At 51.1% G+C, this 25,984-nt stretch overlaps 1 protein-coding gene across 4 annotated transcripts in view; it reads right to left on the bottom strand.

Moving 5' to 3' along the window:
- Nucleotides 1-600: 600 nt before the first annotated feature.
- The window catches only part of DYNC2I1 (dynein 2 intermediate chain 1), a 61,767-nt gene continuing 36,383 nt past the window's right edge, over nt 601-25,984 (bottom strand). For 3 of the 4 annotated variants that reach the window (XM_030308919.1, XM_030308920.1, XM_030308921.1), the window contains 13 exons: nt 24,842-24,953; nt 24,003-24,088; nt 22,639-22,768; nt 20,327-20,499; nt 19,319-19,481; nt 13,672-13,785; nt 13,515-13,576; nt 13,022-13,073; nt 9,645-9,705; nt 6,176-6,275; nt 5,881-6,012; nt 3,869-4,092; nt 612-1,291 (listed from right to left, as the gene is read on the bottom strand). In XM_030308919.1, the coding sequence (XP_030164779.1) occupies nt 1,117-1,291; nt 3,869-4,092; nt 5,881-6,012; nt 6,176-6,275; nt 9,645-9,705; nt 13,022-13,073; nt 13,515-13,576; nt 13,672-13,785; nt 19,319-19,481; nt 20,327-20,499; nt 22,639-22,768; nt 24,003-24,088; nt 24,842-24,953 (1,584 nt within the window). In that variant the 3' untranslated portion in view covers nt 612-1,116. Of the gene's footprint in view, nt 1,292-3,868; nt 4,093-5,880; nt 6,013-6,175; nt 6,276-9,644; nt 9,706-13,021; nt 13,074-13,514; nt 13,577-13,671; nt 13,786-19,318; nt 19,482-20,326; nt 20,500-22,638; nt 22,769-24,002; nt 24,089-24,841; nt 24,954-25,984 lie in introns of all 4 variants that reach the window. The other variant, XM_030308923.1, reaches the window with a different exon arrangement.

Raw genomic sequence — 25,984 nt, 5'->3', positions numbered from 1 at the left:
CACCCACCAAACAAGCCAGACACGCACACGTTTACACACAGGTGACAAATGACTATCCCAGGGCTTCGGGTGACACGGGCAGGTGGCCTCCCGGAACCCCTCCCTGTGAACGATGCTCCAGTTCTGCAGTGAGACTTTCCCGTGGCTGGCTAGGCAGAAGTCACGTGTGGCCAGAGGGACTGAACCCCGGCCTGGGCCCTCGCTGCCCATCCACACCCGTCACGGGGCCGGTAACAGTGGCCGTTGGCAAAGGCCGTCCTCGGCTTTCCCAGATCTCAGCCCAGATTTCTCCCGCCTTTATATCCCTGTTATAACGGAGTGCCACATTCAAGAGAGAATTTATTTACTTGTGTTATTTTTATACAGAGACATTTTATTTTATTTATTTTATTTTTTTAATTTTTTTTTTCAATGTTTTTATTTATTTTTGGGACAGAGAGAGACAGAGCATGAACGGGGGAGGTGCAGAGAGAGAGGGAGACACAGAATCGGAAACAGGCTCCAGGCTCCGAGCCATCAGCCCGGAGCCTGACGCGGGGCTCGAACTCACGGACCGCGAGATCGTGACCTGGCTGAAGTCGGACGCTCAACCGACTGCGCCACCCAGGCGCCCCAATATACAGAGACATTTTAAACGCTAAAGCATAATGCAGAATGTGTCAAATAATGCCAACGAAGCCCAAGGAGGTTTTAAGAAAACGTGACTGGTAGACGTGATTTCAATAAAGGCGCTCCTTCTAATCTACACCCTGTGTATGTCCTTTTCTGCATGACTGAGAAAACTGCTCACTAAAATACACTGTCATGGGGGATTGTTTAAATATAAGTGTGCCAATATTTTAAACCTGTTCCAAAAATAAGTGGAAATATACTCAGAGAAGAGCATGATTGCCATGACTGTTTCCTCTCAAGTTCAGTGTGCACTCAAATGTTTGTTGTTTCCATTCAAAAATAGCGATTTATTTCCCGGGAACGTGAGGTGACATTCTCGTAGAGTAAGTTACATACAGAATACCCGTCTTCTATCTACATCAACGCACATGCCCGCGGACGGAGCTACACCTTTCACGCTCGGTCACCAGGCGGCCTGCGCCCGCCATCTTACCGCGCCCCCTCCTACAGGGCTCCCCGCAAGAGCAGCCGCAGCCTCCCGAGCTCGTCTCCCGCGGGGGCCGCCCACACCCTCTTCAGGAACTGGACGTCCACGCTGCCGGAGGCCCTGGCCAGCACCAGGGCCAGGAAGCCGCCGCTGGCCTTCTCTGCCTCACCCACGATCGTCATGGCCACCAGCCTGAAAGCGAGAGGCACATACGGTGTGACTGTGAGTCTCCCAAAGCATCTATCCTCCAAGGGAGGAGTAAAAAGGAAGGGAAATTCTAAAAATTTCAGTCATAGTCACATGAAAGAACAGTTAGACCAGAAATAAATGTATAAAATTCTGGGGAAAGCACTTAGAAAACATATTTCTGTGTTTGTGAGGATCACTGATTAGGAAGCACTGCCTTGGGACACCTGTGTACCCAGGCCAGGTCAATGTCCTGGGCGCCAGACCACCCAGCCAGCTTGGTCCTCCTGGAGACCGGGGGTGCCAGCAGGCTTCGGGTGCCCAGCGAGAGACCTGGAGCCGGCCCAGCAGCCCTGACCTCGCCTCCCGTCCTGTCACCACCGGCTTCTCTGACGGGGGCCTGTCTCTAACCTCTCCCCTCACAGTCTGCTGATAACAACGTGCATCCCAGGCCTACTCACGGCCACCCAGACCCCAGTTCCCACGAGGCACCTGGACACTCTCTCTGCCCATCTTCCTCTTATCCTTTGACACCTGGCTGAGTGGTGTCACCTCCAGGAGTCTCCCCGACCCCTGACATGGTCTGACTGTGCCTAATTTGGTCAGGGTCCCCAGCATCCTGGGAATGCCTCTGTCACACTTTCGTCCCAGCTTTACTCAGCAAGAGAGCCGAGACCGTCCCACCTCACACCTACCTCAATGCTCCCGCCCCTCCCGTCTCCTCGTAATGACCAGGGCCACCAGCACCAGCGCACCCGGGGGCCACGTTCAGTGGGATCCACGACTGGCACAGGATGGGAGCAGTGAGCCCCTCGAGGTGGGTGCCGGCGGCCGCAGGTAGCACCCATTGTGGCCCCAAGGGTCTGCTGCCCACTAATCCTCTGTAAACTTGTCCCCACACCCTGACAGAGACCTGACTGAGCCTCTGTGGGGCGGGCCAGTCTACACCTGCCTGCAGGCCGCGCTCTGGAGAAGCTTGGGGCAGGTGAGCGAGCCATGAAAACCCGCAGCGGTCACTTAGCGCTACCTGGTACTTCAACGCTGGCGTGCGACCACCAGCGCAAAATACAGGGGACACTTAACTGCCACAAACTTGGAAACAAGAGCAGGACAAACACGAAGGCGCGCGCCACGGGCACCGCTGAACCGGACCCGCATGACAACCACCCGGGTAGATGCGGGAACACCAGTCAGCACGGTCGCTGTCCAGGGAAAACGCTCTTCGGGTTTGTGAGGCGGTTTAACGGTTTACACGGTTATTTTCTTCTTGTTCTGTTCTCTACACCAGAGACGCTGAGCCCTTTCTATGAATACCACTCCTCTAACTAAACGCTGCTGCCAACCAGGACCGGACGGGCCTCGGGAAAGGCACTCCACCCTCTCCGAAGCCTCTCTCCCGCTCCGCCTCAGCAGCTCCCTGGCTCTGCGCAGGCCCACTCGCTGCCCTCTCCTGAGACCCCGGCGCTCTGGCTGGCCCCCACCGTCCCCGGCCGCGAGAACCCCAGCCCCCCCCCCCCTCACCGGTTGTGGGAGCTGCGAGTTGACTTCAGTGTGTTTACTACCCACCTCGCCCAAAGTCAGGAGGCGAGCCCTCCAGCTGGTTCACCACCACCCCCTGGTGCTGGCAGTGCTGCTAGGCGCACAGTAGGTGCTCGTAAGCACTTGTCGCACTACGTGAGTGTGTGTGCGTGTTACGTGTTTATGTGTGGATCACAGTCTGGATTTTAATGATGTCTTTGCTTAGCAATTAGAATAACGTAAGTGTACCTAGTACTTGAACTAAGTAAATGAGGTTCTTAATTTTTTCAGGTCTCAGTGGTGCGCCCCAATGTTCGGTCAAACCGTGTCCCAGTTTTGATCACTGCTTGTTCCTCCCTCTCCTCTACAAAAGGACGTGGGATGCGGCCGAGCGGCCCTGCCCTCCCCCAGTCATTGGCAGCCTTCATTTCATAGCAGGAGAGTTTACTGAGGAGAAAAATAAAATCTCAAGAATAAAAACAGGTGTAGAGACAAAGCAGAGTCAAGAGAGAGTCTTTCACAGTGATCACTTTATACATTCTCAACTTTCGATTAAATGAAACAACAACGGATCTGACCGGGCTTGTTTTCATGTTAATCAGAGCAGAGACAGGCGGGGGCCGGTCTGACTGTGACCTCAGTCCATGGCAGCAACTGACACCGATGTGAACTTACGTCAATTATTGATTCCCATGTGGTAACCCTTCTCCGAAACTAGAAGGTAGACGCTATGTGACTCAGACGTGTACTGAATTTATAAGACCAATAAATGAATGTAACTAAGGAGCTCACAAAAAGTTTGTTTTATTTAGACAATGATATCATGGGAAAATAGTATAGTGTGAATTCTTTAATCCACAGACTATTCTGGATGAAACATGAAATAACACATTTTAAAGTGGTTCTCAAAATATCACTTAAAGATGTAAATATAAAAACTATTTAAACATAAATAGCCACGTTTTAAAGCTCAGCAACCTTACGCATAAATTAAGTACGAAAGACCAGCAAGGATGCTTCCGAAAACAACTACCTGTGAGGGCACGGCGGTTTCATCAGACTTACTTGTCCGGAGAGATCAGCTGTTTGGCCACAGGACCCAAATCGCTTTCCAGGAGGTCCCAAATATAAATGCAGGAAGTGTCATCCTGGGCCAGAAACACGGCAGGTCTGGTCAAGGACCAGCGCAGGCCCGTGATGGCACGGCCATCGGTGCCACCGTCCCACTGCAGGAGAGGGCGCTCGCTGGTCAGCTGATGCAGCCTGATGCTTCCGTCGGAACAGCCAGCCTGGGGACAGGGAAGGACACTGCCCATCACGGTCCTTTTTTCTTGTTCCCTCAACCTCAGCAGCGAGGGACACTCAGAGCATTAGCTCTGTCCTCGTAAACTACAGAGGTGAGCATCCACCCTGGAGACCCTGATACACCTTGAACCCTTCCCCTTCCCCAAATGGCTAATGATGAATTCAGTGAACATATAAACCAGTGTTTATCTTTAACAAAGTTGAACGTTGCTAATTCGCCCACAGGCCATTCAGACTGGCTCCAGAGAAATAAAGAACCGCCTTTTTAAAAAAAGTACATAAATTTGAACCAATAAGTGATATATTCTCCTTGGATTGAAGTTTTTATAAAATGAAACCTGGCTGATTTAGTAAAAAACCAAATTTTAAGCTTAGGAAGAGAAGCTTAATTCCTTTCTACTCAATATATTTAATCCTTCACATCCTTCCTCAAAAAGAGCAGAGGCATGAGTTAGCAACCACAAAATGTTCTGTGTACCCTAGGGTTGAGCACACAAACATACAACACGGGTCGGAGGAGCCAGGTCCCCCACTGTCGGGGGGTAGAGGGAGCCCTGAGTCACCCTGGCTTTAAAGATGAGGGACAAGCACGTGTTTATGATAAGCAGACAAAGATCCGAGCGTGTAGCGATGTTGTGTCCTGTCCAAGGAGCGCTTCTTCCTGCCCAGGTTCTGGTTTGTAGGTATTTTTCTCCTGACTGGAGCCAGGACCTCTTGGAAAAAAGGCTGATTCTGAGTTTGCTGTACCAGGAAGCAAAGAATGGCTCACAGAATGATGTCAGAAAACACAAAACCAGGCTGAGGCACATCCCTAGGACAGTCTGAGCAGCGGAATCAATAAGGCAGTACAGTGAGGGATGTAACCCAATGAAGAGAGTGAACAGCCACGTGTCCACACGCACGTAATAAATACACACAAGCACACCTGAGCAGGAGACAAGGGAAAGGCCTAGAAAATCACCATCTGCCAATCGCCCCAATAGCAGATGCAGGCAAGCCTCGCCGAGGGATGCCAGGGCCAGCGGGGGGATCGGAGGGGCCGTACGTGGGGTGCTGACGTAGTGTCCCTTTATCTCCCCACAGATACTCGGTAACCAGACAGGGAAAGTGGTGACTCCACCGCGGAGGGAGCCGGGAGACACAGGTCAGAGCAACACTGAATCTAATCGTGAGGAAACGTCACACAGACCCAAACTGAGGAGAATTCCAAGACTTCAAAAATGTCAAGGGCAGGAGAGACTGAGGAACTGTCCCCAAACCGAATGAGATTCGCAACCTGGGTGTTATTTTGCTTACACAGCAGGACATGATCGGGATGGCCGTGGAACGTGGAAGAGCCTTGTCCATCAGAAGACAGGACTGCGCCAGTGCTAGCTTCCTGGCGGTCAGGACTGGACTGCGGCTGCAGGAGAATGACCCTGTTCTTCAGAAACCCACACCGCACTACTTAGGGATGAAGCACCATCTGTGCAACTTCCTCTCATACAGAGAAGTGCGTACACCCACACACGACTGGGAGAGAGAGGGTGGAGCCACGGAGGGAAACGTGTGATTGGTGGGCAGCTTCTTGTAACTTTTCTGTAAGCCCCAAACTATGTGAAGATAAAGACTTTTAAGATCCATTCAACAGCCATGTGGAATGAGCCGCTCTGACGGCACGGAGGGGACCTTCTCCCACGCAGCCCACTGGTACCAGAGTGACATTCCCCGAGGTCACCGCCGGTGCTTTGCCACCCAAACGGAAGTGGTACTTTAACAACTGACTTTCTTACCAAGAATATTGGTTCTCCAAATGGTGAAAAATCCATCACGTGCACTCTGACTGGTCTCATCCCACATTGCTGGGGTTTGTACAGTTTGGGAGATACTCTCAAGTCCTGTCTGGTGCCATGACTTATAAGACCCTGGTGATAAGAAGACCAATGGTGACTAAAGTGGATTAGGTACGAGGCTGGATAAAGCGGTTATTCTTGAAACAAAACAGCATCACAATCAAAGCAAACAATACGTTAACAGGCAGCCAGGAAAGGAGAATGAGTTACAGATAAGATTTAAACTATTACTTACCGTGTCTGTCCCAACAATGAAGTGACCAGGATCTGAAGGAAGAAACTTCACACTGAGGGTTTGTGCGGCCCCCCAGAATTCATAGCGTCTATGGGAAAGGCTGGAAAGAAACGGAAAGATGAACAGATGAGCTGAGGTGGCAGGGATGATGCCACTTAACGCATTCAGTCCTCGCCATGTGCCCGCAGAGGAACAGGTGATCCCACGCTCCCTCTGCAATTCTCGACTGCTCTTTCTCCGTTTCTTCGTACGTTCCCTAGGCGCTAGACAACTTCTCCAGCTCTGGTCCCTCGTTCGCTGATTCTTTCTTCAGCTCGGTCTCATCCACCTAACCATTCACTGACTCTTAAATTTCAGAGATGATAGTTTCTTTCTAGAAATGCCTTTTAGATTGTACCATCATCTCAAGTTCTTGTTGTGCTAGCCCTATTTGTTAGGCCATGGTAGATCTTTTCTCGTGCTTACAGTTTTTGTAATTTTTCTCTGTGAACTGCATCCTCTGAGAGCCCCGGAAGCCCAGCCTATGGAAGCATCCCCCTGCAGGGGTAAGCGCTGACGACACTGACTCCATCTTGTGCACATCCTCTCTCGGGGCTACATGTTCTGGGCCCCTCGGAGATGAAGATACGTACCTTAGAAATGACCACTAAGGCCAGGATTGGGGGAGGCTTGCTTTGGCTATCCACAGATTTGTTGAAGATGACATAGGGTCTCCCCTTCCTGGTGCACAGATGGCACCAGGATATCGAATTAAAGTTTAGCTTGCAATTAGGTGCGTACGAACTCTCCGAGATGCACGCGAACCCCCTGACCTCACCACTATGCCTTTCCGCACATCCCTCACTCTACATAAGCTGTGGACTCAGGTCTGAACCTCACAGAGAATAGCTGTGCAGCTCTGGATTGTCCCTGGCTCAATCCTCCCTCTTAGTTAACTTCCCCTGGATAAAATGCTGTGTAAACTCGATGGAGTCGCCTGCTTTGTTTCCTAGTCTCAAGGCGCCTTCTCAGTGTCAGGGGACAGTCCCTCCTCCTCCACCTTCTGACACCGCCCACCAGGCAGCTGTCCCAGGGCCTTGATGCTGAGCCACTGGTCTGAGACTCTGACGCTGCTTCTCGGTTGGGGACCCCAGCCCAGACCCAGAGCTTGGGGTTCTAGGTCTTCCATGGTCCCTGTCTCCCCTGGGCTGGGGTGAGGCCTCCTGAGTTTCTCTCTCACCGAAGGGGCCGTGAGTTCCAGAGTCCTGCACAGGGCTCTCAATTCCAGCTGCCAGCCTCAGGCAAGCCTGATGCATCACTGGCTTGAGCCCCGCACAGCCAAGAGGCCTACGACAGCCTCACCTGATACCTTGGCCTCCACACCACACAAAATCTTGCACACTTACTCCAAGCTCCATTCCTGTCCTGGCACTGTCCTCTTCTTCTTTGGAAAAACTCTCTTTAGTTTATTGTTAGTTTAACTCTATACAGCATATGTGTCTGTAACAGGAAAGGACCCATGGCCCCTCCTTCTACCATGTCGCCAGAGTCAGAAGTCAGGACTCTGGCCACTCTCTCCCACGCCCACATCCAGGACTGCAAACGTCACCTGTCAGCCAAGGACTCCCAAGTCCGTGCCTCTAACCGAGATCCCTGCTGTGGAGCTGGCTACCTCCCGGTCATCTCCACAAACACCACGAGCCCAGCCCACCGTAGGCGGTGACCAGATCCTGCCCCCTTCCTTCATCTGGTGTGTGATACCCAGCAGCTGAGACAGACACCTGGCGAGAGGCAGTTCCTTGAAACTGCCAGTCACCAGGTTTCTTCAGTTCTACCCCTTTAACAGAAATCAGCCCTTCCGTATGCACAATGGCCACCCTGCTTCACACTCTCATCTTTGTTATCAACCCTGCCACAGCCTCCTGACAATCTCCCCACCTCCAGTCTCCCTTCCTCTGTCCGATCTCACACTGCTGCCAAGTCGATCGTGCCAGATCACAAATAGGACAGGCTACTTATTCGCTGCCTTAAAATCCTGTACCGGCTCCCTACCTCCTGCAAGAGAACAGTCTCGACCCTTCAGCACAGCAAACACTCTGAGGCCTGGCCAGGGACTCGTCCCCATCTCCGCATTTCCCCCAGCAGCAACCTACCGGCAGTTTCCTAAACGTGTCTGGTGCTCATGCCTCTGGGCCTCCCACACACCCTCTCCCTCTGATCGAGCAAGCTCATGGTCATCCTTCCATCTCAGAGGACCCCTCCCCAACTCCTGGGGAGGTTCAGGGAGGGGCCAAGGGCCTGAGACAAGCCCAGAACCAATCAAGAACCTGGGGTTGGTTCTACAAGGTACTGGGGGACTTTTTTAAATGTAACTGATTCCCTGTAATAATTATATTCAAACCAACTAAAGGCGATCTGCAATCTCAGAGTGTATACAAATTTATTAACACAACCCAGAGGTGTCTGGCTGATGATGAAGAATCAGGCTAATATAAAAAAATTTTCGGGGCGCCTGGGTGGCGCAGTCGGTTAAGCGTCCGACTTCAGCCAGGTCACGATCTCGCGGTCCGTGAGTTCGAGCCCCGCGTCAGGCTCTGGGCTGATGCCTCGGAGCCTGGAGCCTGTTTCCGATTCTGTGTCTCCCTCTCTCTCTGACCCTCCCCCGTTCATGCTCTGTCTCTCTCTGTCCCAAAAATAAATAAACGTTGAAAAAAAAAAAAAATTTTTTTCAAGGGTAAGTCATATGCTGATAGCCTCCAACTGCAGTAATTGACAAGAAAAAAGAGGCCTGGGAAACAAATCAACGTGGAATATAGAAATACCACAAATAATACTTGTCTACTGAATAAGAATTTTTATGTCACATTAAGTTATAGCAGTAAAAGCAGAAATCAACATTTCTCAAAAAAAAATTTCATATTGGTGTTTCTGGTTCCTGAAACTTACCTATTTAACTTCAGAGTTGTATTAAAACTGGATGAAAAACAGTCAAATAGTACCGACTTATAAGACAGAAATTATTATTCTTTTTAAAGATGATTTGTTTTGAGAGAGAGAGAGAGAGAGTGAGTTTGGAGGAAGGGTAGAGAGGAAGGGAAAGGGAATCCCAAGCAGGCTCTGCACTGTCAGTGCACAGTCTGACTCAGGGCTTGATCTCATGACCGTGAGATCGTGACCTGGGCCGAAATCAAGACTCAAATGCTTAACCAACTGAGCCATCCAGGCTCCCCTAAGATTGAAATTATTGTAATCAAAGAAAAAAATGTTAGCTCTATACCTGGTAACTGTGTTTATTACACTGACTCATTAATATTAAACTAATTAGCAAATAAACTATTTAGCAAAAATACTTTGTGAAAAGTTGCATTTTTCAATGCAAACCCTGACCATGCATTTACTTTATTTGCAACTCCCTAATGTTATTTCCTTCTGCAGAAGAGGTTTTCGTGAGACAAAGGCAGTGTTCTAACTCAAGGTGACACGGTCTTACCTGTCGCTCAGCTGAATCGTGGCGCTGTGCACCAATTTTATCCTCCCTCCAGGTATTAAACCTAAAGATAGGAAAACCATAAATAAATGTACCTCTTAATACAAGTTAAACCAAAATCCAATTACAGTTGCCTCGAATCATTTTTCATCGCTTAAATATCTGTGTTAGGAAGTTAACATCAAAACGTGGGCCCATTAGGGGCGCCTGGGTGGCGCAGTCGGTTAAGCGTCCGACTTCAGCCAGGTCACGATCTCGCGGTCTGTGAGTTCGAGCCCCGCGTCAGGCTCTGGGCTGATGGCTCAGAGCCTGGAGCCTGTTTCCGATTCTGTGTCTCCTTCTCTCTCTGCCCCTCCCCCGTTCATGCTCTGTCTCTCTCTGTCCCAAAAAAAATAAATAAACGTTGAAAAAAAAAAAAATTAAAAAAAAAAAAAAAAAAAAACGTGGGCCCATGAAGAGTATTCCCTCCATAATGCAGCCGAGGCTCCTGTACTGCCTTATGAGAAAAGTGCTGGTGGAACCAATCAGGAAGCCTTTACATTTTTAGATTTGATAGCATAAAACAATGGCAGGACACTAAGCAAAACAAAAGCAAAACCAAAAAACCCTGAAGTTCCCAACAGCAATACTTAGCTGCAAATGCGCACTGGTGGTCTCACGCTCCTCAGGAGCACCCAGCACAGATGCACAGCACACCTGAAGGCCACCTCTCTGCTGCGGGATGCACAGGGGCACCCGCTCTTCAGTGTCCGCACCCCCTTCCCTGCACCAGAACTTCCCCGGACTCCCAAAGCACTTATGGCCACAACTCGGACCCCTCAGCCATTCACTGGCTTTGCCTCCGCCTGTTTCCAATATCCTCCCCCTCTTTTGTAATTATTGCAAAGGAGGTAACTAAAACCTGATGCATATTGAAACCCAAATTCTGGGCAAGGTACTGCCTAGAACCTAGGGAGTGTATAAGCCCTAACTATACAGATAAGTTCAACTTACAACAAAAAGGGCGACTGTAATTACGTATGATGGGTTCTGCCACAGTTCCAACTCTGCTGCAAGAATGTTCATGTTGCTGTCACAGACTTGAAAATGACCTCCATTTTCTCCAGCACGCTGTCCTCTTACAAGAACTCCAGGCCTGAGCGTCTCAGCCCAAATGTGACCTCCCCTGGGAGGGAGGGGTGCTCGGCCCCTGAGGAGCACTTCTGATCTAGCAGTCACATCAGCGACCGCTGTGGTTTGCACGCCAGCCTCCCCAGGAGACTACACTCCCTGGGGCAGAGCCAGTGGCCTGTCCCCTTGCTTCCCTGGCACCCAAGACAGGACCGAGCCTGTTCAGAGAACGTTCATCGACGGACGAAGGAAAGATGGCAAAGGCTTAGTGCCAACCATGATCTGCGTTCTCCAACCAGCCACTACTGTCATGCACACAGAAGAGCTGGGAGCCACCCCAAGCATACGGACATCTATGGCCAGAGCCTTTCCAGGAAGGTCATCCCCTCTTTTCCTAAAAGCAAAGTTGAAACGTGGTCAGGGTTTGGGTTAGGGTCCTACAGACAGAGGGAGTCTTTCTATAGCAACATTTAGCAATGAAATACACACTGTCCTGCAATAACTTTGGTGTGACTTCCACATTCCTATGAAGTATTTTTATTCCAGACGATTTTGTCTCCACAGAAAGATTATGAACGAACTATGGGCGGAGACTCTCTAATCCTTACTACCCTCCAAAATTCCTAAAAAAGGCCCTGGTCATAGCACAAGTGAGCAACACAGACAGCCTGAAGCTGTGCTCCCCAGGCTGCAGCGCTCTTGGGTCAGGGCAGAGGCCTGGGTGAGCCCAGCCAGGGGTCCGGCCCCACCGTGAATCCACGCTAAAAAGGGGACGACCACCTCCCAGACGCTGTCCTGCTCTAACGTTCCGAGACTCTGTGAACCACCCAAAGGTCTCACACAGGCTCAGTATAATGGTTTCGTAATAAGCAGAGAGGCTGCTATAAGAAAACACTGAGAGAAACGTTTACTCTGCCTCAAAACGTTTACCAGTGAAATCAGTGAAGTGATTCCGCCTTGTTCTTAAGGAGGCCAGAGCCCGCGGTAACTTCCAAGGACCGCCTGTGACACTGACCAGGAAGCCTGCAGCACCAGCTGCACTGACACAGGACAGTGGGAAGAAGATGAGGGTCAGACCCCTGACAGACAGGGTGAAGGGGGCCGGCCACTGGGAAGCAGGCGGGGGAGCTAATGATGTGAAGAGAGCGTCCAGGAGCACGAGGCTCCACTGTCCCCTGGTCCCCGGTCCCCGAGCCTCGCTGGAACTGAAAACCAGACGCCACAGCATCGAAAACAGCAAACTGCTACCGATGAGCCCACTTCTGAGCCAGACCAGGGACGACTCCTCTGAGCCAGACCAGGGACCAGGACTCCTGCTTACAGGTGCTGCTTGCCACCAGAAACTAAGCCAGATGCCAGAAGCCACAAGCTCCAAACAAGCCCCCAAGGCCCGGTTTTTGACCGGTCAGCTCCAGTTCAGACTCCATGCTAACCCTCCAGCACAAAAAAAGGAAGTTCAGCTGTGAGAACCAAACCAAACCAGTCTGAGCCAAGATGGACCCCAGCGATGACCTTTCAGGACTCTCCCCTCATTATGATACTAAAAGCCACACCCAGGGGTGGGGCTTAACATGCTAATTAGATACACGGTGTAGGAAGAAGCTCTAAGCATGACCTGTAAGTGCACAAGCCCCCCTACACAACCCCGCCCGCCCCTCTCCCTTCCCGCCTGCTCAGACAGCACCCTTTTCCCACCAAAGTTTCTTTGAAGTTCTTGCCAGCCCCTCCTGGGGAGCCAGCCTGAGGACCCTTCGTTCACACACCTCCTTTTTGGAGCACAGGCCCCAGTACAGCCTTGCCTGGGACTCCTGGGGGGCCTCTCATCCGGTTCTCCTGCGCAGCGAGCCCAAGGCTGGCTCAGTAAATGCTGCGGCTCCCCAGGCACCAGGACGAGCCCTCCACCCACACCGGGCTCTGAGAGCCCCTGGGGAGTCGTACCGAGGGGACTGACGTGTCAAAACCAAAGGTAAGACGGCCTGAATGTGCACTCAAGGACTGAGACTCCTGAGTGAACGGAAGGGGCACAGAGAACAGAGCAGAATGACACAGGCGGAGACAGAAATGAGAACATCGTCAGCTGCAAGCACTATCGCTTAATCACACCGAGGGGCCGATCCGCTGGCCGACAAGGTCATGCGATACAGAACGCTAACGTTCCTTTTTCAGGCAGCGAAGTACTTATTTTTCAAAGTGGTTGCCAGTACCTTTCTTTAGTCTCTACTCATTCTAGAAAACATTGACTAAAATGAGTTTTTGTATTTCATAGTTACCTAAGTCACTTAGTGAGCCTGCGAGATCTGCCTTCGGTAGTTCAACCACCACCTGCAAACAGAGCGTGGAAATGAGTGTCCGGGCGCCAGGGTGCAACCTAAGCACAGAGCCGCTCCAATCAAGACAGCGTGGGGCATTCGGTGCTGAATACGGACCTGCTCCAGACAAGACTGCTCACTGCCTTGAGAACTGGTATTTAAATGTCGGGAATCCCTTTCTTTGACCTGTTTTCACTTCTCCTCACTCACACTGGCCAGCGGCGCGGCCCCCAAGACCGTGTCCCCAGCCGCTCCTCGTACTCCCCCACGAACTCCTGTCGGAGGCGCCCAGCCAATCCAGCCGGACCCTCGGTTTTCCCGTCCTAGACAGGCATGTGGCCGTCCGACACTAGGCACGTAGCACACCCCGGACTCCCACGTAAACTAGCGGCTCAGAGAGCCCGTGCACGCAGTTGGTGCTGCCCTGCATGCGTCCTGGGCACGTCCTACTCACCCAAACGTTGAGAACCCCACTCTCCTCCAGGGAAGCAACGTGGAACGACAAACCTGACATTTCTAGTGGAAACAGAAACAGAGAAATGGCTTGTGAACAAGGAAACCACATTTCGTAACCTGATGCAAGGGTTTTGTGGAGGTGAAAGATCACATACCTTCTTGGGTAGAAAAGGGGGAAAGCACAAAACTCTGTTTTTTGTAGACAGACGTGGAGATGGGTTCTACGGCTTGAACAGGACCGCGGTGGTTTACTGAAGTCAGGAGGCCGTCTAGGGTTTAAAGCACACAGGACCACATGTGAATAGTAAGTCACAAAAGTACAACAGATGTTATGTGGGGTTACAGCCTCCACCAATACCACAAAACCACAAGTAAGATGATGTGTGGGCCCTGCTTCTGGCACTACCATGAGGCATCACAGACCTCAAAACACCTGTAAGGAGGGAGAGGGGGACGGATTCCAACCAGCCGCTGCGTTTCTGCGGGTCTACAGGCGCAGAGGGCAGGCGTGAGGTTAAGACACTGAGAGGGAGTCAAAGGCAGACAGAAACCAGACAAAAGCGCCCGCAGAGAGTAAATCTAACTGCCCAGGCAGGGCCTGGGGGGCCACGCCCCAGCCGCAGGGCCGGGCAGGGTGGAAAGTGAAGCCCCACAGGAGGGATGAGCCACAGCAGCACAGGGAGCAGGGACACTCTCCGGCCCCACCCAGAGCGCACCACCCAGTAAAGAAAGGACACTTCACACACTAACGGAATGAAGTTCCTTTGACCTAGAGTATCCATCTACCGAATGTGCAAGAGTAAGAAAAAAAATCAAGACAAACTCCACTGAGAACTGCTGTAAGAAGAAAATACAAGTGCAAATCAAAGCATTTGAGCAGATGAAAATTCTCTCACCCCCAAACGAGCACTGAACAGAAGCCCAGAGTTCAACAGTCCATGTTGCAGCACATCACTTCAAAAGGCTTTTGGAAATGTACTTAAAGTAAGCAAGCAAATGAACAGAAACACCTGAAATCAGAAACCCAGTATAGAAATGGATAGAAAATAGCAAGAAATTGGGGCACCTGGGTGGCTCGGTCGGCTAAGCGTCAGACTTCAGCTCAAGGCATGAACTAGCAGTTCGCGAGTTCAAGTCCCACGTCGGGCTCTATGCTGACAGCTCAGAGCTGGAGCCCTCTTCAAGTTCTGTGTCTCCCTCTCTCTTCTGCCCCTCCCCTGCTTATGCTCTGTCTCTGTCTCTGTCTCTCTCTCTAAAAAATAAGTATTAAAAAAAGGAAAAAAAGAAAGAAAATAGCAAGAAATAAGATGGGAGCTGGGGCTGAACCCTGGAAAAAAAACTGGTGAAGAACGGACAAGGTTCCAGTTCACGGAGCTTGAGGAAGGGGGTGGCCTATGCACTGGGGGGACCGCATGCTGGGGGGAGCTGTGCACTAGGGGGATGACACTGGAAGGGGGCTGTGCACTAAACAGATGCCAGCTGGGGGTGGGGAAAATGCTGGAGAGGAGCACACTGGCAGAGTCACATACTGGGGGGGCTGTACAGTAGGGGGCCACACTGGGAGGGGGTTGTGCACTGGGTAGGATGTATACTGGGGAGCCACACTGCAGAGGCACACATTGGAGGGGCCTGCAGGAGGACGACACTGGGAGGGGCCGTGCTGGGGTGAGGGGGTGGCATGCACAGCCTGGGTCAGAAGCTCCATGGTTCTCCCAGCACTGGGAGCTTAGTGAAACTTGGCTGGTTCCAGTGACAATATTTAGCTGGCAAAAGAAAATGAAGGAGGTGTTTTAGTAGAGTAACATCTCTGTATATAGTTTAAATTTTTTTTTAATGTTTGTTTTTTTTTTTTATTTTTGACAGAGAGAGAGACAGAGGAGGGCAGGGACAGAGAGAGAGGGAGACACAGACTCCAGGTGCCCTGCCTGCATATAGTTTAAAAACTATAGTTCAGGGGGCACCTGGGTGGCTCAGTCGGTTAAGCGTCTGACTTTGGTCAGGTCATGATCTCACCATCTGTGAGTTAGAGCCCCACGTCGGCTGTGTGTAGATAGCTCGGAGCCTGAAGCCTGCTTCAGATTCTGTGTCTCCCTCTCTCTCTGCCCCTCCCCTGCTCATGCTCTGTCTCTCTCACTCTCAGGGATGAATAGATGTTAAAATAAAATTAAAAAAACATATAGTTCAGTGTTTAGAACATGGTGAATTCAAATGTTAATTAGTAACGTTGAGAACAATTAGAAAAAAATGCACATTTTTAAAAAATGTTTATTTAGTATTGAGACAGAGAGCACGAGCAGAGGAGGGGAAGGGAGACACAGAATCTGAAACAGGCTCCAGGCTCTGAGCTGTCTGCACAGCGCCTGACGCAGGGCTCGACCCCACAAACAGTGAGATCATGACCTGAGCCAAAGTCAGACGCTTAACCGACTGAGCCACCCAGGCGCCCCAAAAACATGCACATTTTTAAAAGTTAACTTTTGTAACAGCATCAAACCCATAAGGTACCTATAACTCAAACATTCTCAACAGCAGCAACATTGCCACCAAAGAGGCAAAAATTGGTTGTCGGGGGACCAAACAACATTTTGCATGCATTATGAAAATGAATAAAGGGACTGGGGAGGCCAGGAGGGGAGGCTGGAAGGGGGAGCCCACCACTCAGTGTCAATCACAGAACAACCACTGGTTACAGACCCAACATCAGAACCCTCCACAGACAGAACCACCAGGCACGGGCCCCACCAGGGGAAAGTGTGCACTGCGGCTCCTACAGGAAACCCACCACTCCCACAGCAGCCAGTGAGACCCCTCATTGCCCTGAACCCCTGCTTTCCTCCAACGGGCTTCCCTTCAAAACGACCCTCCCAACTTCCTCCTTCTCCATAAAATAACGTGCCTCTCCTCTGTTGGACTTGCCCATGGTTCTGCCGTGGCATGCTTGTCCTAGACTGCAACTCTCTGCCATTCCCGAATAAACCCATCTTTTACTGGTAAAATAACCAGTAAACGGTATAAAACACAGTTATGCGTATACTATGTAAACAGATATGCAGCATGTGTCGTATTAAACTCTCATGGAGGGAGACTGGGAACAGAAAGTTTAAAGGTCACTTGGTAAGAAATGAGAAGACGAGCCACAGCCTGGGAAAAATACCAGCAAAGACACCCCTGATAAAGGACCATTACCCAAAAAAACCCCAAACCAAACAAAACCAAAAAACCAAAAACAAACAAACACTCTTAAAACTCAACAATAAGAAGGCAACAAATCACTGTTAAAAATGTACGAAACACCTGAAAGGACACGTCCCTGAAGAAGACACACCGTGGCAGAAAAGACTACGAAAAGTTTCCATTTGTCATATATCATCAGGAAACGCACATTAAAACCACAATGAGACACGACTACACACCCATCTGAATGGCTAAAAATCTGGTAGCACGGTGGGCACCTGGAGCTCACAGTTTGCTGGGACTGCAAAATGGTCCAAGCAGCGTGGTACAGGCCCCTTGATGCACGCTCTATTCACAGTCGCCAACAACTGGAATTAACCAAATGCTCATCACCCGGTGGGCGAGTCAACAACATGGTACACGCAGTGGAGGAGTGAGCTGCTGGTGCACAGAGCAGCACCACGACCCATACATGCAGGATGCGAAGTGAAAGAAGCCAGACTCAAGGATCTGCATTCGCATGATTCCATTTATTTGACATCCGTAAAAAGTAGAACTATGGAGACAGAAGAATGATTAGTGGCTGGTGGGAAAGGGGAGATGGGAAACCAAGTGCAGGTGGAGTACAGGGCAGGAACAGAAAGAAAGACACATTGAAGACAATGGGGTCTGAGCGCAGGCCCTGCCACGAAGTTAGCGTGACCGGGGACAAGCTTCTGCTCCCCCTGAGCAGAGGGGAAGCAAGCCAAGACAGGCATTAAGCAATCAATGTCTGCAAAATGACACCAGGGCTACTGAGGAAGCCCCAGAACGCAGAGTGTCTACCAAGGCTTGGTGGTTATGGTGGTCAAGTATGGTGGTGGTTGGGGTGATTGGTTGCTGTGCTGGTTGGTTGTGGCATTTGGTTATTGTGGGTGGTTGTGGTAGTTGTGTGTGGTTGTGGTGGGTGGTTGTGGTAGTTGGTTGTGGTGGTGGCTGTGGTGGGTGGTTGTAGTAGTTTGTTGTAATGGATGGTTGTGGTGGGTGGTTGTGGTAGTTTATTGTGGTGGTTGTGGTCGTCTGTTATGGTGGTTGTAGTGGGTGGTTATGGTAGGTGGTTGTTGTGGTGGGTGGTTGTAGTAGTTGGTTATGGTAGTGGGTAGCTGTGGTGGTTGTGGTGGTTGGTTGTGATAGTTGGTTGTTGTGGTGGGTGGTTGTGGTAGTTTATTGTGGTGGTGGTTGTTATGATGGTTGAGGTGGTTGGTTGTGGTGGTTGGTTGTGGTAGTTGGTTGTTGTGGGTGGTTGGGGTGAGTAGTTATGGTAGTTCGTTGTGGTGGTTGGCTGTGGTGGTTGGTTGTGATAGTTGGTTGTTGTGGTGGGTGGTTGTCTGTTATGATGGTTGAGGTGGTTGGTTGTGATGGGTGGTGGTGGTAGTTGGTTGTGGTGGTTGGCTGTGGTGGTTGGTTGTGGTGGTTGTTGTGGTGGGCGGTTGTGGTGGTGGTTGTGATGGCTGGCTGTGGTGGTTGGTTGTGGTAGTTGGTTGCTGTGGGTGGTTGTGGAAGTTTGTTGTGGTGGTGGTTGTGGTGACCGGTTGTGGTGGTTGGTTATGGCGGTGGTTGTGATGGTTGGCTGTTGTGGTGAGTGGCTGTGGTCGTTTGTTGTGGTGGGCGGTTGTGGTGGTTGGTTGTGGTAGTTGGTTGCTGTGGGTGGTTGGGGTGAGTAGTTATGGTAGTTGGTTGTGGTGGTTGGCTGTGGTGGTTGGTTGCGATAGTTGGTTGTTGTGGTGGGTGGTGGTCTGTTATGATGGTTCAGGTGGTTGGTTGTGATGGTTGGTGATGGTAGTTGGTTGTGGTGGTGGGCGGTTGTGGTGGTGGTTGTGATGGTTGGCTGTTGTGGTGAGTGGCTGTGGTCATTTGTTGTGGTGGGCGGTTGTGGTGGTTGGCTGTGGTAGTTGGTTGCTGTGGGTGGTTGGGGTGAGTAGTTATGGTAGTTGGTTGTGGTGGTTGGCTGTGGTGGTTGGTTGCGATAGTTGGTTGTTGTGGTGGGTGGTGGTCTGTTATGATGGTTGAGGTGGTTGGTTGTGATGGGTGGTGGTGGTAGTTGGTTGTGGTGGTGGGCGGTTGTGGTGGTGGTTGTGATGGTTGGCTGTTGTGGTGAGTGGCTGTGGTCGTTTGTTGTGGTGGGCGGTTGTGGTGGTTGGCTGGGGTGGTTGGCTGTGGCTGCAATGGCATGGCAGGAAGGATTCCTGTTAATCTAAAGATCTTGGCAGATGCAGATGTTCAGGATTCTTTCATCCCCCAAGAAGTGAATAACTTGCCATGTACTTCAAGCATTAGGGGGGTTAACTAAGCCATGGAACACACACATACCAACATGCCTTAAGCTAATTTAAAACTAAAAGTTATTTCATTGAGAACTGGAATCCAGAAATTAACATGAAAGAGCATTCCAATCTTGTTGGCCACCAGCTAAGCAGGGCCTAGGTGGATTTTTGTTTTTACTATTTGCCAAATGCCTCTTTTGCTTGTAGGTCAGACCCCACCCCCTGGGGCAATCTGAATGAATAAATTCAAACAAACTACAGATGTTCCTAAAATCTGTCACGGCTTTTCTAGAAGACACCGGACAGGCAGGTGGGTGTCACTGACCAGTAGAAAATGTTGCTGTCCTGAACGTCCAGAAGCAGTCACCCAGCTTCACATAGTGATGTATTCTGGAGTCTTCTCGTAGGTCCCACACGAGGACTGAGCCGTGCACCGTTCCGGCAAACAGTAAAAAGGCTTTAAAAGGGCTAAAGCAGCAACACGTGACCTGGAATGACACACACAGAAAGCCGGAGTCTGAAAACATGAGGCCACGGTCACAGAAGCACCGGCCCTCTCCATTTCCCATGCTGCCCCCGTGAACCCTCCACCTGGAAGCTGGGGTTCACAGTAGCAGGCGTGAGTCCGCATCAGCGCCAGGTGGAAAGCGGGGGGGATGAGCCACCCTCGCAGGACTGGGGGGCACAGACACGGGGGCCTCGCACACAACTGGGCACCACAACCCTTCTCCATTCAACCCAAGTAGCCGGGCAAAGCTCTCTTTCGTCATTTTATTTATAACCTATATTATAAAACCTGCCTTTCGAGCCCCGAAACCTGACACCTATAAGTTAGTCTTTCCGCCAGCCTTGGTGAGAATTGAGGACTCTGAGGTCAAGGAGCAGATGAACAGGAAAATGCAAAAGGGCGGCTCTCCCACTGTACCCGCGTGGAGCTCGGCCACAGCCCTGGTGATGAGGGGCTGGGAGAGGCAGGAGACTGAAGACTCCAAAAACCTTAAGCCCGTTAAGAAACCCCTAAAATATCCATGACTCAAACAGTGCAAGCCAAAACAGGACACTTTTGGGGTCCCAGAGCCATGCCGAGGGTGGCCGGCATCTTCATCCCCAATGGAAGGCCGTGATAACCCTGGATCTCTTCAGTCTGAGTTGATCCTTTAAGAGTTTCTAGAGTCAAAACAGACACGTGCACGTGTCCCGTCACACCTGCACATAGCTAAGGATGGCCAGGGAGAGAAAGAAATGACCTTGAACGTCCCTGTAGTCCTGTGTTGCTGTCCCCCTGACACCCCGCCCCTCCTCTCATACAAACCTACAACTTCCGGAGCTGTACCTCTGACTCACATAGCAGGACCTTCTGCGGCCCTGAAGGCTGCCAGATATCCCACACACACAGCACGTGTCTGCCATCCAGCGCGGGATCAGATGCTGCTCCGGGCGGCCCGTGGACAGATACCACTGTCTGCCTCTGCACCTGAGAGGCACACAAGCAGGACACTTTCCGATCTGGGGGGAAAAATGAGAAAAGTACTTCTGCATTTTAGTGTCTTCCAGAATCCATGTTCAATTAACACACTTAAAAATATTCAAATAGGGGCACCAGGGTGGCTCAGTCGCTTACGCGCCCAGCTCTTGATATCGGCTCAGGTCACAAACCCACAGTCATGAGATCGAGCCCCACGTCCGGCTCCACACTGAGCGTGAAGCCTGCTTGGGATTCTCTCACTCTCTCTCTCTCTCTCTCTCTCTGGCCCTCTGCTGCTCCTGCACTAGACTCTCTCTCCCTCTCTCAAAATAAACACTTTTTTTAGAAATATTCAAATAAATTCCCCCTTAATGAAGAAACAAACATAATCCTCTCAAAGCTGCCGCACCTGAAATCTGGGTTTTAACAAGTGGCCACAGCTCTTCCTGAAAAAGGCTCAAGCGGGCCTCAAGGTTTTACTAACGTTCAGTGCAGGCCACGCTTTATCTACTAGCTACTCCCAGAGAACCACGTCACCCGGAGGTGACCTAGAGTCAGGTCACCTCAGTGGGTCCCTTTCATGCCTTGCTGAGACTCTCAGTGCGTGTGGCTTTCACACAGCAAGGCCATTTCACACCAGCCGGCCCGGACACTCCCTCTCCTCCCAGCTGTGTTTTCCGTCCCCCTGTGACGAGTCACATTCACTTTTTCTCCAGCTTTTGTCTGTGTGACCTGCCTCCCCCCCCCCCCCACTGGAGGGCAGGACTTCCGTCCACTTAGATGAAAGAAAGTGCAGGCCAGTGTTGGCCACATCATTCTGTGGCGGGTGTGTGAACAGTGAGGACAGCACTGCCCGGATCCGTGAGGGGAACAGACTGGGGCATAATGTGACCAAGTCCCAGGTTCACAGGTGAGACAACTCCTCACTCTGTCAGACATCTGTCATCTAATCCCGTTTTCCTTCTGGTGTCTCAAAATCCATGCCACTGGAACACAAAGCAAACAAGAAAAACCACCACACTGTTCACACGGCCAACTCGCACCCACCACACCAAGGGGCCCTGTCCTGTGAGAACAAACGTGCCTCATGGTTTCTCACAAAGGGTTCTAGATGCATGTATATAACCCAAGCTCCCTCTGTTTTTGTAAAGCTGCTGTCACTCACCAGCTCCCAGAAAAAGTACATCTTTCACTCCCATTTACTGGGGTGAGGAGGGGTGTGGGAGTGTGAACATGCATGCTTTGAACACTGTAGATACAGTGATTCACTATTTTTCCAGTAAAGTAACTCTTACCTTTTAAAAACAAAAACTCCAAAGAACATGAGTTGTTGTTTTTTTAACTAATAATTCCACTTTTGTTAATGTTAAATGCAAAGGAACAAACGTGAATCGAAATGTCTAAACCGCAGGCAGGACAGAAGAAACATCCAGATCAAGTGGCACCCAGGCTTCCCCCAGGCCTGGGAGCACCCGGTGAGGCCGGCCGCTGGGCCCCCCGAGTAAAACATGGAGTTTTATTTGCTGTCAGCTAGAACTCTGAATACATTTTTATTCTTTCTACGAGGCACACTATTTCTGTGTAAGTACGGTACAATAAACAAACTATTTAATAAACTAAACGAATAGCCTTCCTCTCCCTCCTCACAAAGACCAGGACCAGGGTGGGGCCACCGCCTCACCAGCCGGAACCAAAGCAAAGAGGTGACCAGCTCAAGAAACAGAAATGTGGCCGTGTAAATGCAGCTTGTTTGGTCACTGAGACGGTCCCACGTGCGTGGCGGCCGGGCGTCCTCTGCTCAGCACATGGTGCCCCGGGGCCAGCGGAGGGCGCTCACTGAACACCCCCTCGTGCAGCTCCCCAGGGCCCCCCCACTCCAAGAAACCAAGAGAAGCCCAGGAACAGGACTGAAAAATACGATTTCAAACAAACACACAGAACCTCAGCTTCCACTTTTAACTATGGCACCACGCCACCCCCCCCACCCACCGTCATCGCCTCCGGCGGGTGTCCATGTGACTCTAACGCACATTTACACGAAAAGCGACCTTGCCCGTCAGAGTTCGCAGATGCCGAATCTAATTCCCATGACGCTAACACAGGATGCCACAGTAAAGACGGTTATTCCAGCAGAAACGCTAGGGATTAGGCTTAAAAGCGCGCGGAGGTCAGCCCCTTACTCTGGAGGAACGGCAGGCTGGTATTCAGCTGGGAGGCGCTGTCACTGATACGCAGGGCGCTGTCCTGTGCTGCGGGGCTCCAGCTGGGCTCCGCTGCCATACGGTCCTCTTCCAGCAAAACCGCAATCACCTTTCAGAGACAGTGAACGGTCTCTCGTGAACATTTCGAACGTATTCACTCTCACGAGAAAAAAACAAAACACACAAATCATAACGTTGTGCCTCCGTCTCTGAAAACAACTGTTTAACTCCAAGATGTCACGGAGACGAACAGAATGAAACTTCAAACTAGGTTGCCCTTTCCGAGCCATAACAGAAACTAACAGGTAAAGTTCCATTAATGTGAGCTCCACAGGGCAGCCGTTATTATTTAACGTTAGATGTCATTTTTTACAGTAAACACCGTGCTAAAAATAACAGGAGGAAAAAGGCTGGCCACCTCCGTTGTCTTGTCTAAGAAAGGGGTGTAAAGAATGTCGTACACACAGCACGCTGACCTCCCGGGGCCCCGTGAGGACACGCTGAGCAGGAAGTCAGCGGAACTGCTCTAACAGGTCACGTGTAGGGTGATGACGGGAAAGGGAGACATGGCAGAGTCAGGAGACCTGACGGGACCAGCGGGGAGGACGAGCCGCAGAAAAGGAAGGAGAGCTGGGAGGGCCAGGCCGGCCCTGACCCCTGACCCGGCCCGCTCTATCCTCACTCACCCCTGCTCCAGCCCAACCCCCCCACTTCACCCTGCTCACAACGGCTCTCCTCATAGCTCCCCGTGAACTCACCCTAAAATTTAAAATTACATGGGGAGTACGATCGATCTCCCACAGCAAAGACTCTCTCCGTAACACAGCACGGGGAGGGAGTGACTACCATACGTCCAGATGGAAGATGGACACAGGCTTACTCCAAACCCACAGACACAGGAGACGACTGAGGAAATAGGAGTGACTTCCTTCCTGATGCTTCTGAGGAGTACTGCTATTGTAAGAGCCTCGCCCTGAAGCGAGTCCCCTGTGTGGGGACTGTGGCCTGCATAGAAACAGCTGGGGGTGGGCGGGGTGAGGAGGGCTCCCATGAGACCACCAGCCATGAGGTGACAACTAACAACAGACATGGGCTTCAACAGACCCTCCCCTTCATCTTTGTGTATATTTTGTAAATTTCCACAATCAGTTGAAAAGTTATGAATTTACTAATTTCAAACACCCTAGTGTATGCCTTGACCATTTAATATTATTCGTTTGACAAATTAATATTACTATCTGTTTTTTAGTCTGTATTTATTTTAAAATGTAAGCAGCTGACACGCACGTGTGGGACACGTGCCCGCGGGGGCCAGGGTGCGATGGACACAGGGCAGAGCGTACCTGGCAAGCGGCCCGAAGGAAGCGGGACAGCCTGGGCGTGTTGACCTTCGGGGCACCGGTGTCACAGGGATCTCCACTGCCACTCCCTAAAGAGACCAGGCTGTGCTGAACCCACCGACTACCATCATGTTTCACACGCCTTAGGGTTCAAAGAGTTGTTAGAAACGAATGCTAAGAGTCCTGGAGGGAAAAGTCGAAGAATTTTACATTGCATTCTCTAGATCTACCACGGTGTTTTCAAACACAACTGCATCTTGTTTTACAGATAGTCTGTACGCAGGACCCTACTGAAATGCAGCAAGGAGAATAAAGGCATTAATGCAATCATTACATAAGTCTCATGTTCGGGTCCCCTCTTTTCTCTCCACACAGCTCACCTGAGGAAAGCGGCGGCTGGGGCCCCAGCCACAGGGTCACGTCCTGGGAAAGCAACTGTTACCAAGCAGGACGGCGTGTATCCTTTGGGCCTTCCCTCTGTACCAGGCGACACGCCTGCAGACTGCACCTAATACATGAGGACAGGCTGGCCCCAACTTAAGAGCAGAAAGGGCTCCAAAGCCCATTTACAAGTGCTTGTTTGGAATGTGGACTCTCCCGATGTTGAGGAATAAAAGTGTTATAAACCCTGGTCAAGACCCAGACTGGGCCTCCAGCTCCGCACTAAGGGTAGTGGTTCCCTAAAGCTTGTAGAGAATACTGGGTGTTGCCCTTGTCACACACTAGCCACCCAACCCAAGAGAAAGGTCTAAGAAGAAAGGACAAGAAAGGTCATGAACACAATACCAAAATTAATGTAAAGACACGGCCCTTTCAACAGTCAAGAGCAAAGGCTTGCTCACCCCCTGACACGGCCGTGCCCTCTGCCGGGTGCTGGCTCCACACTCCCTTGGTCTCTACCTCTTCGGTCTGGGTGTCTCTGTCAACATTATCTTCATTGTACTGAACATATGCCTTAACAAAAAGATACGCTGGAATTAGCACCACACCTCAACTTCAGAGCAATTTCTCATTACTGGAAAAAAATTAAAAATGGTAAAGTTAATAATGAGTCTTCTTGCTTTTCCCAAAAGTATCGAGACATAAATAACCATCTTGCAAAGACCACTTGGGTCTCAAATGTTTTAGAAAGTCACCCCAGACTGTCAGGTAGACCAGCGAAGGGTGCTGGAAGGGACGCAGAGTCCCCAGTCCTAGGAGGGAAGGGTGAGGCACCAGCTAGAGGCAAGAACAGTGATGATGCGAAAGCTGCACATTAAAACCCTGGAGCTCAAGGTCCTGACCTCGTGGCTTCCAAGGCCTTGGGGCTGACAGACCCAGAGCCCGCGGCCCTCCTCCACCCCACCCCGGGAACCCCTAGACTCGACATGATGCATGCACACTGAGGGCACAGGCCCTCCCCAGAGAAAGGCTGCCCCGAATTTCCCACAAACCTCGGAGGGTCAGATGACCCCCCCTCCCAGTCTGGGGAAGGAGTTCCCCCAAGGGTCGGAAGCACGACCCTCAGAGACCACCCCGCAGCAGCCCCAGCCCCTCCCAGCTCCTCCCAGCCTGGAGAGACCAGTAACATCCAAACCCAAAGCAACCCGGGCGGTTCCAGCCTGGTTCCAGCGGGGAAGCTGACGGCTCTCCCACCTGGAGAGTGAACTTTCCTTTCAAGAAACTGCTCCGTGATGGCTGCTTCCCTCCCACCGTCCTTAGTCTTTATTTGAGCACAGGTCCCCCCCACTTAAGTCTTCCAGCGGGAATCCAAGGGCTTGGACCTCTGTCCACACAACACAGACACTCCCTTATCCAGGGCAAAACAATTTAGCTTTGGTTTGGAAACAGTGCCCCCTGGGGGTACCTGGGGGGCTCTTCCGGTGGTTGAGTCTCAGACTCCTGATTTCAGGTCAGGTCATGATCTCAGGGTTCCTGCAATCGAGCCCCGAACTGGGCTCTGTGCCGACAGCATGGAGCCTGCTTGGGATTCTGTGTGTGTGTCT

This window comes from Lynx canadensis, chromosome A2 (assembly GCF_007474595.2).
Source record: "Lynx canadensis isolate LIC74 chromosome A2, mLynCan4.pri.v2, whole genome shotgun sequence".
NCBI lineage: Eukaryota > Metazoa > Chordata > Mammalia > Carnivora > Felidae > Lynx > Lynx canadensis.
This window is presented reverse-complemented; position numbering and strand designations above follow the sequence as displayed.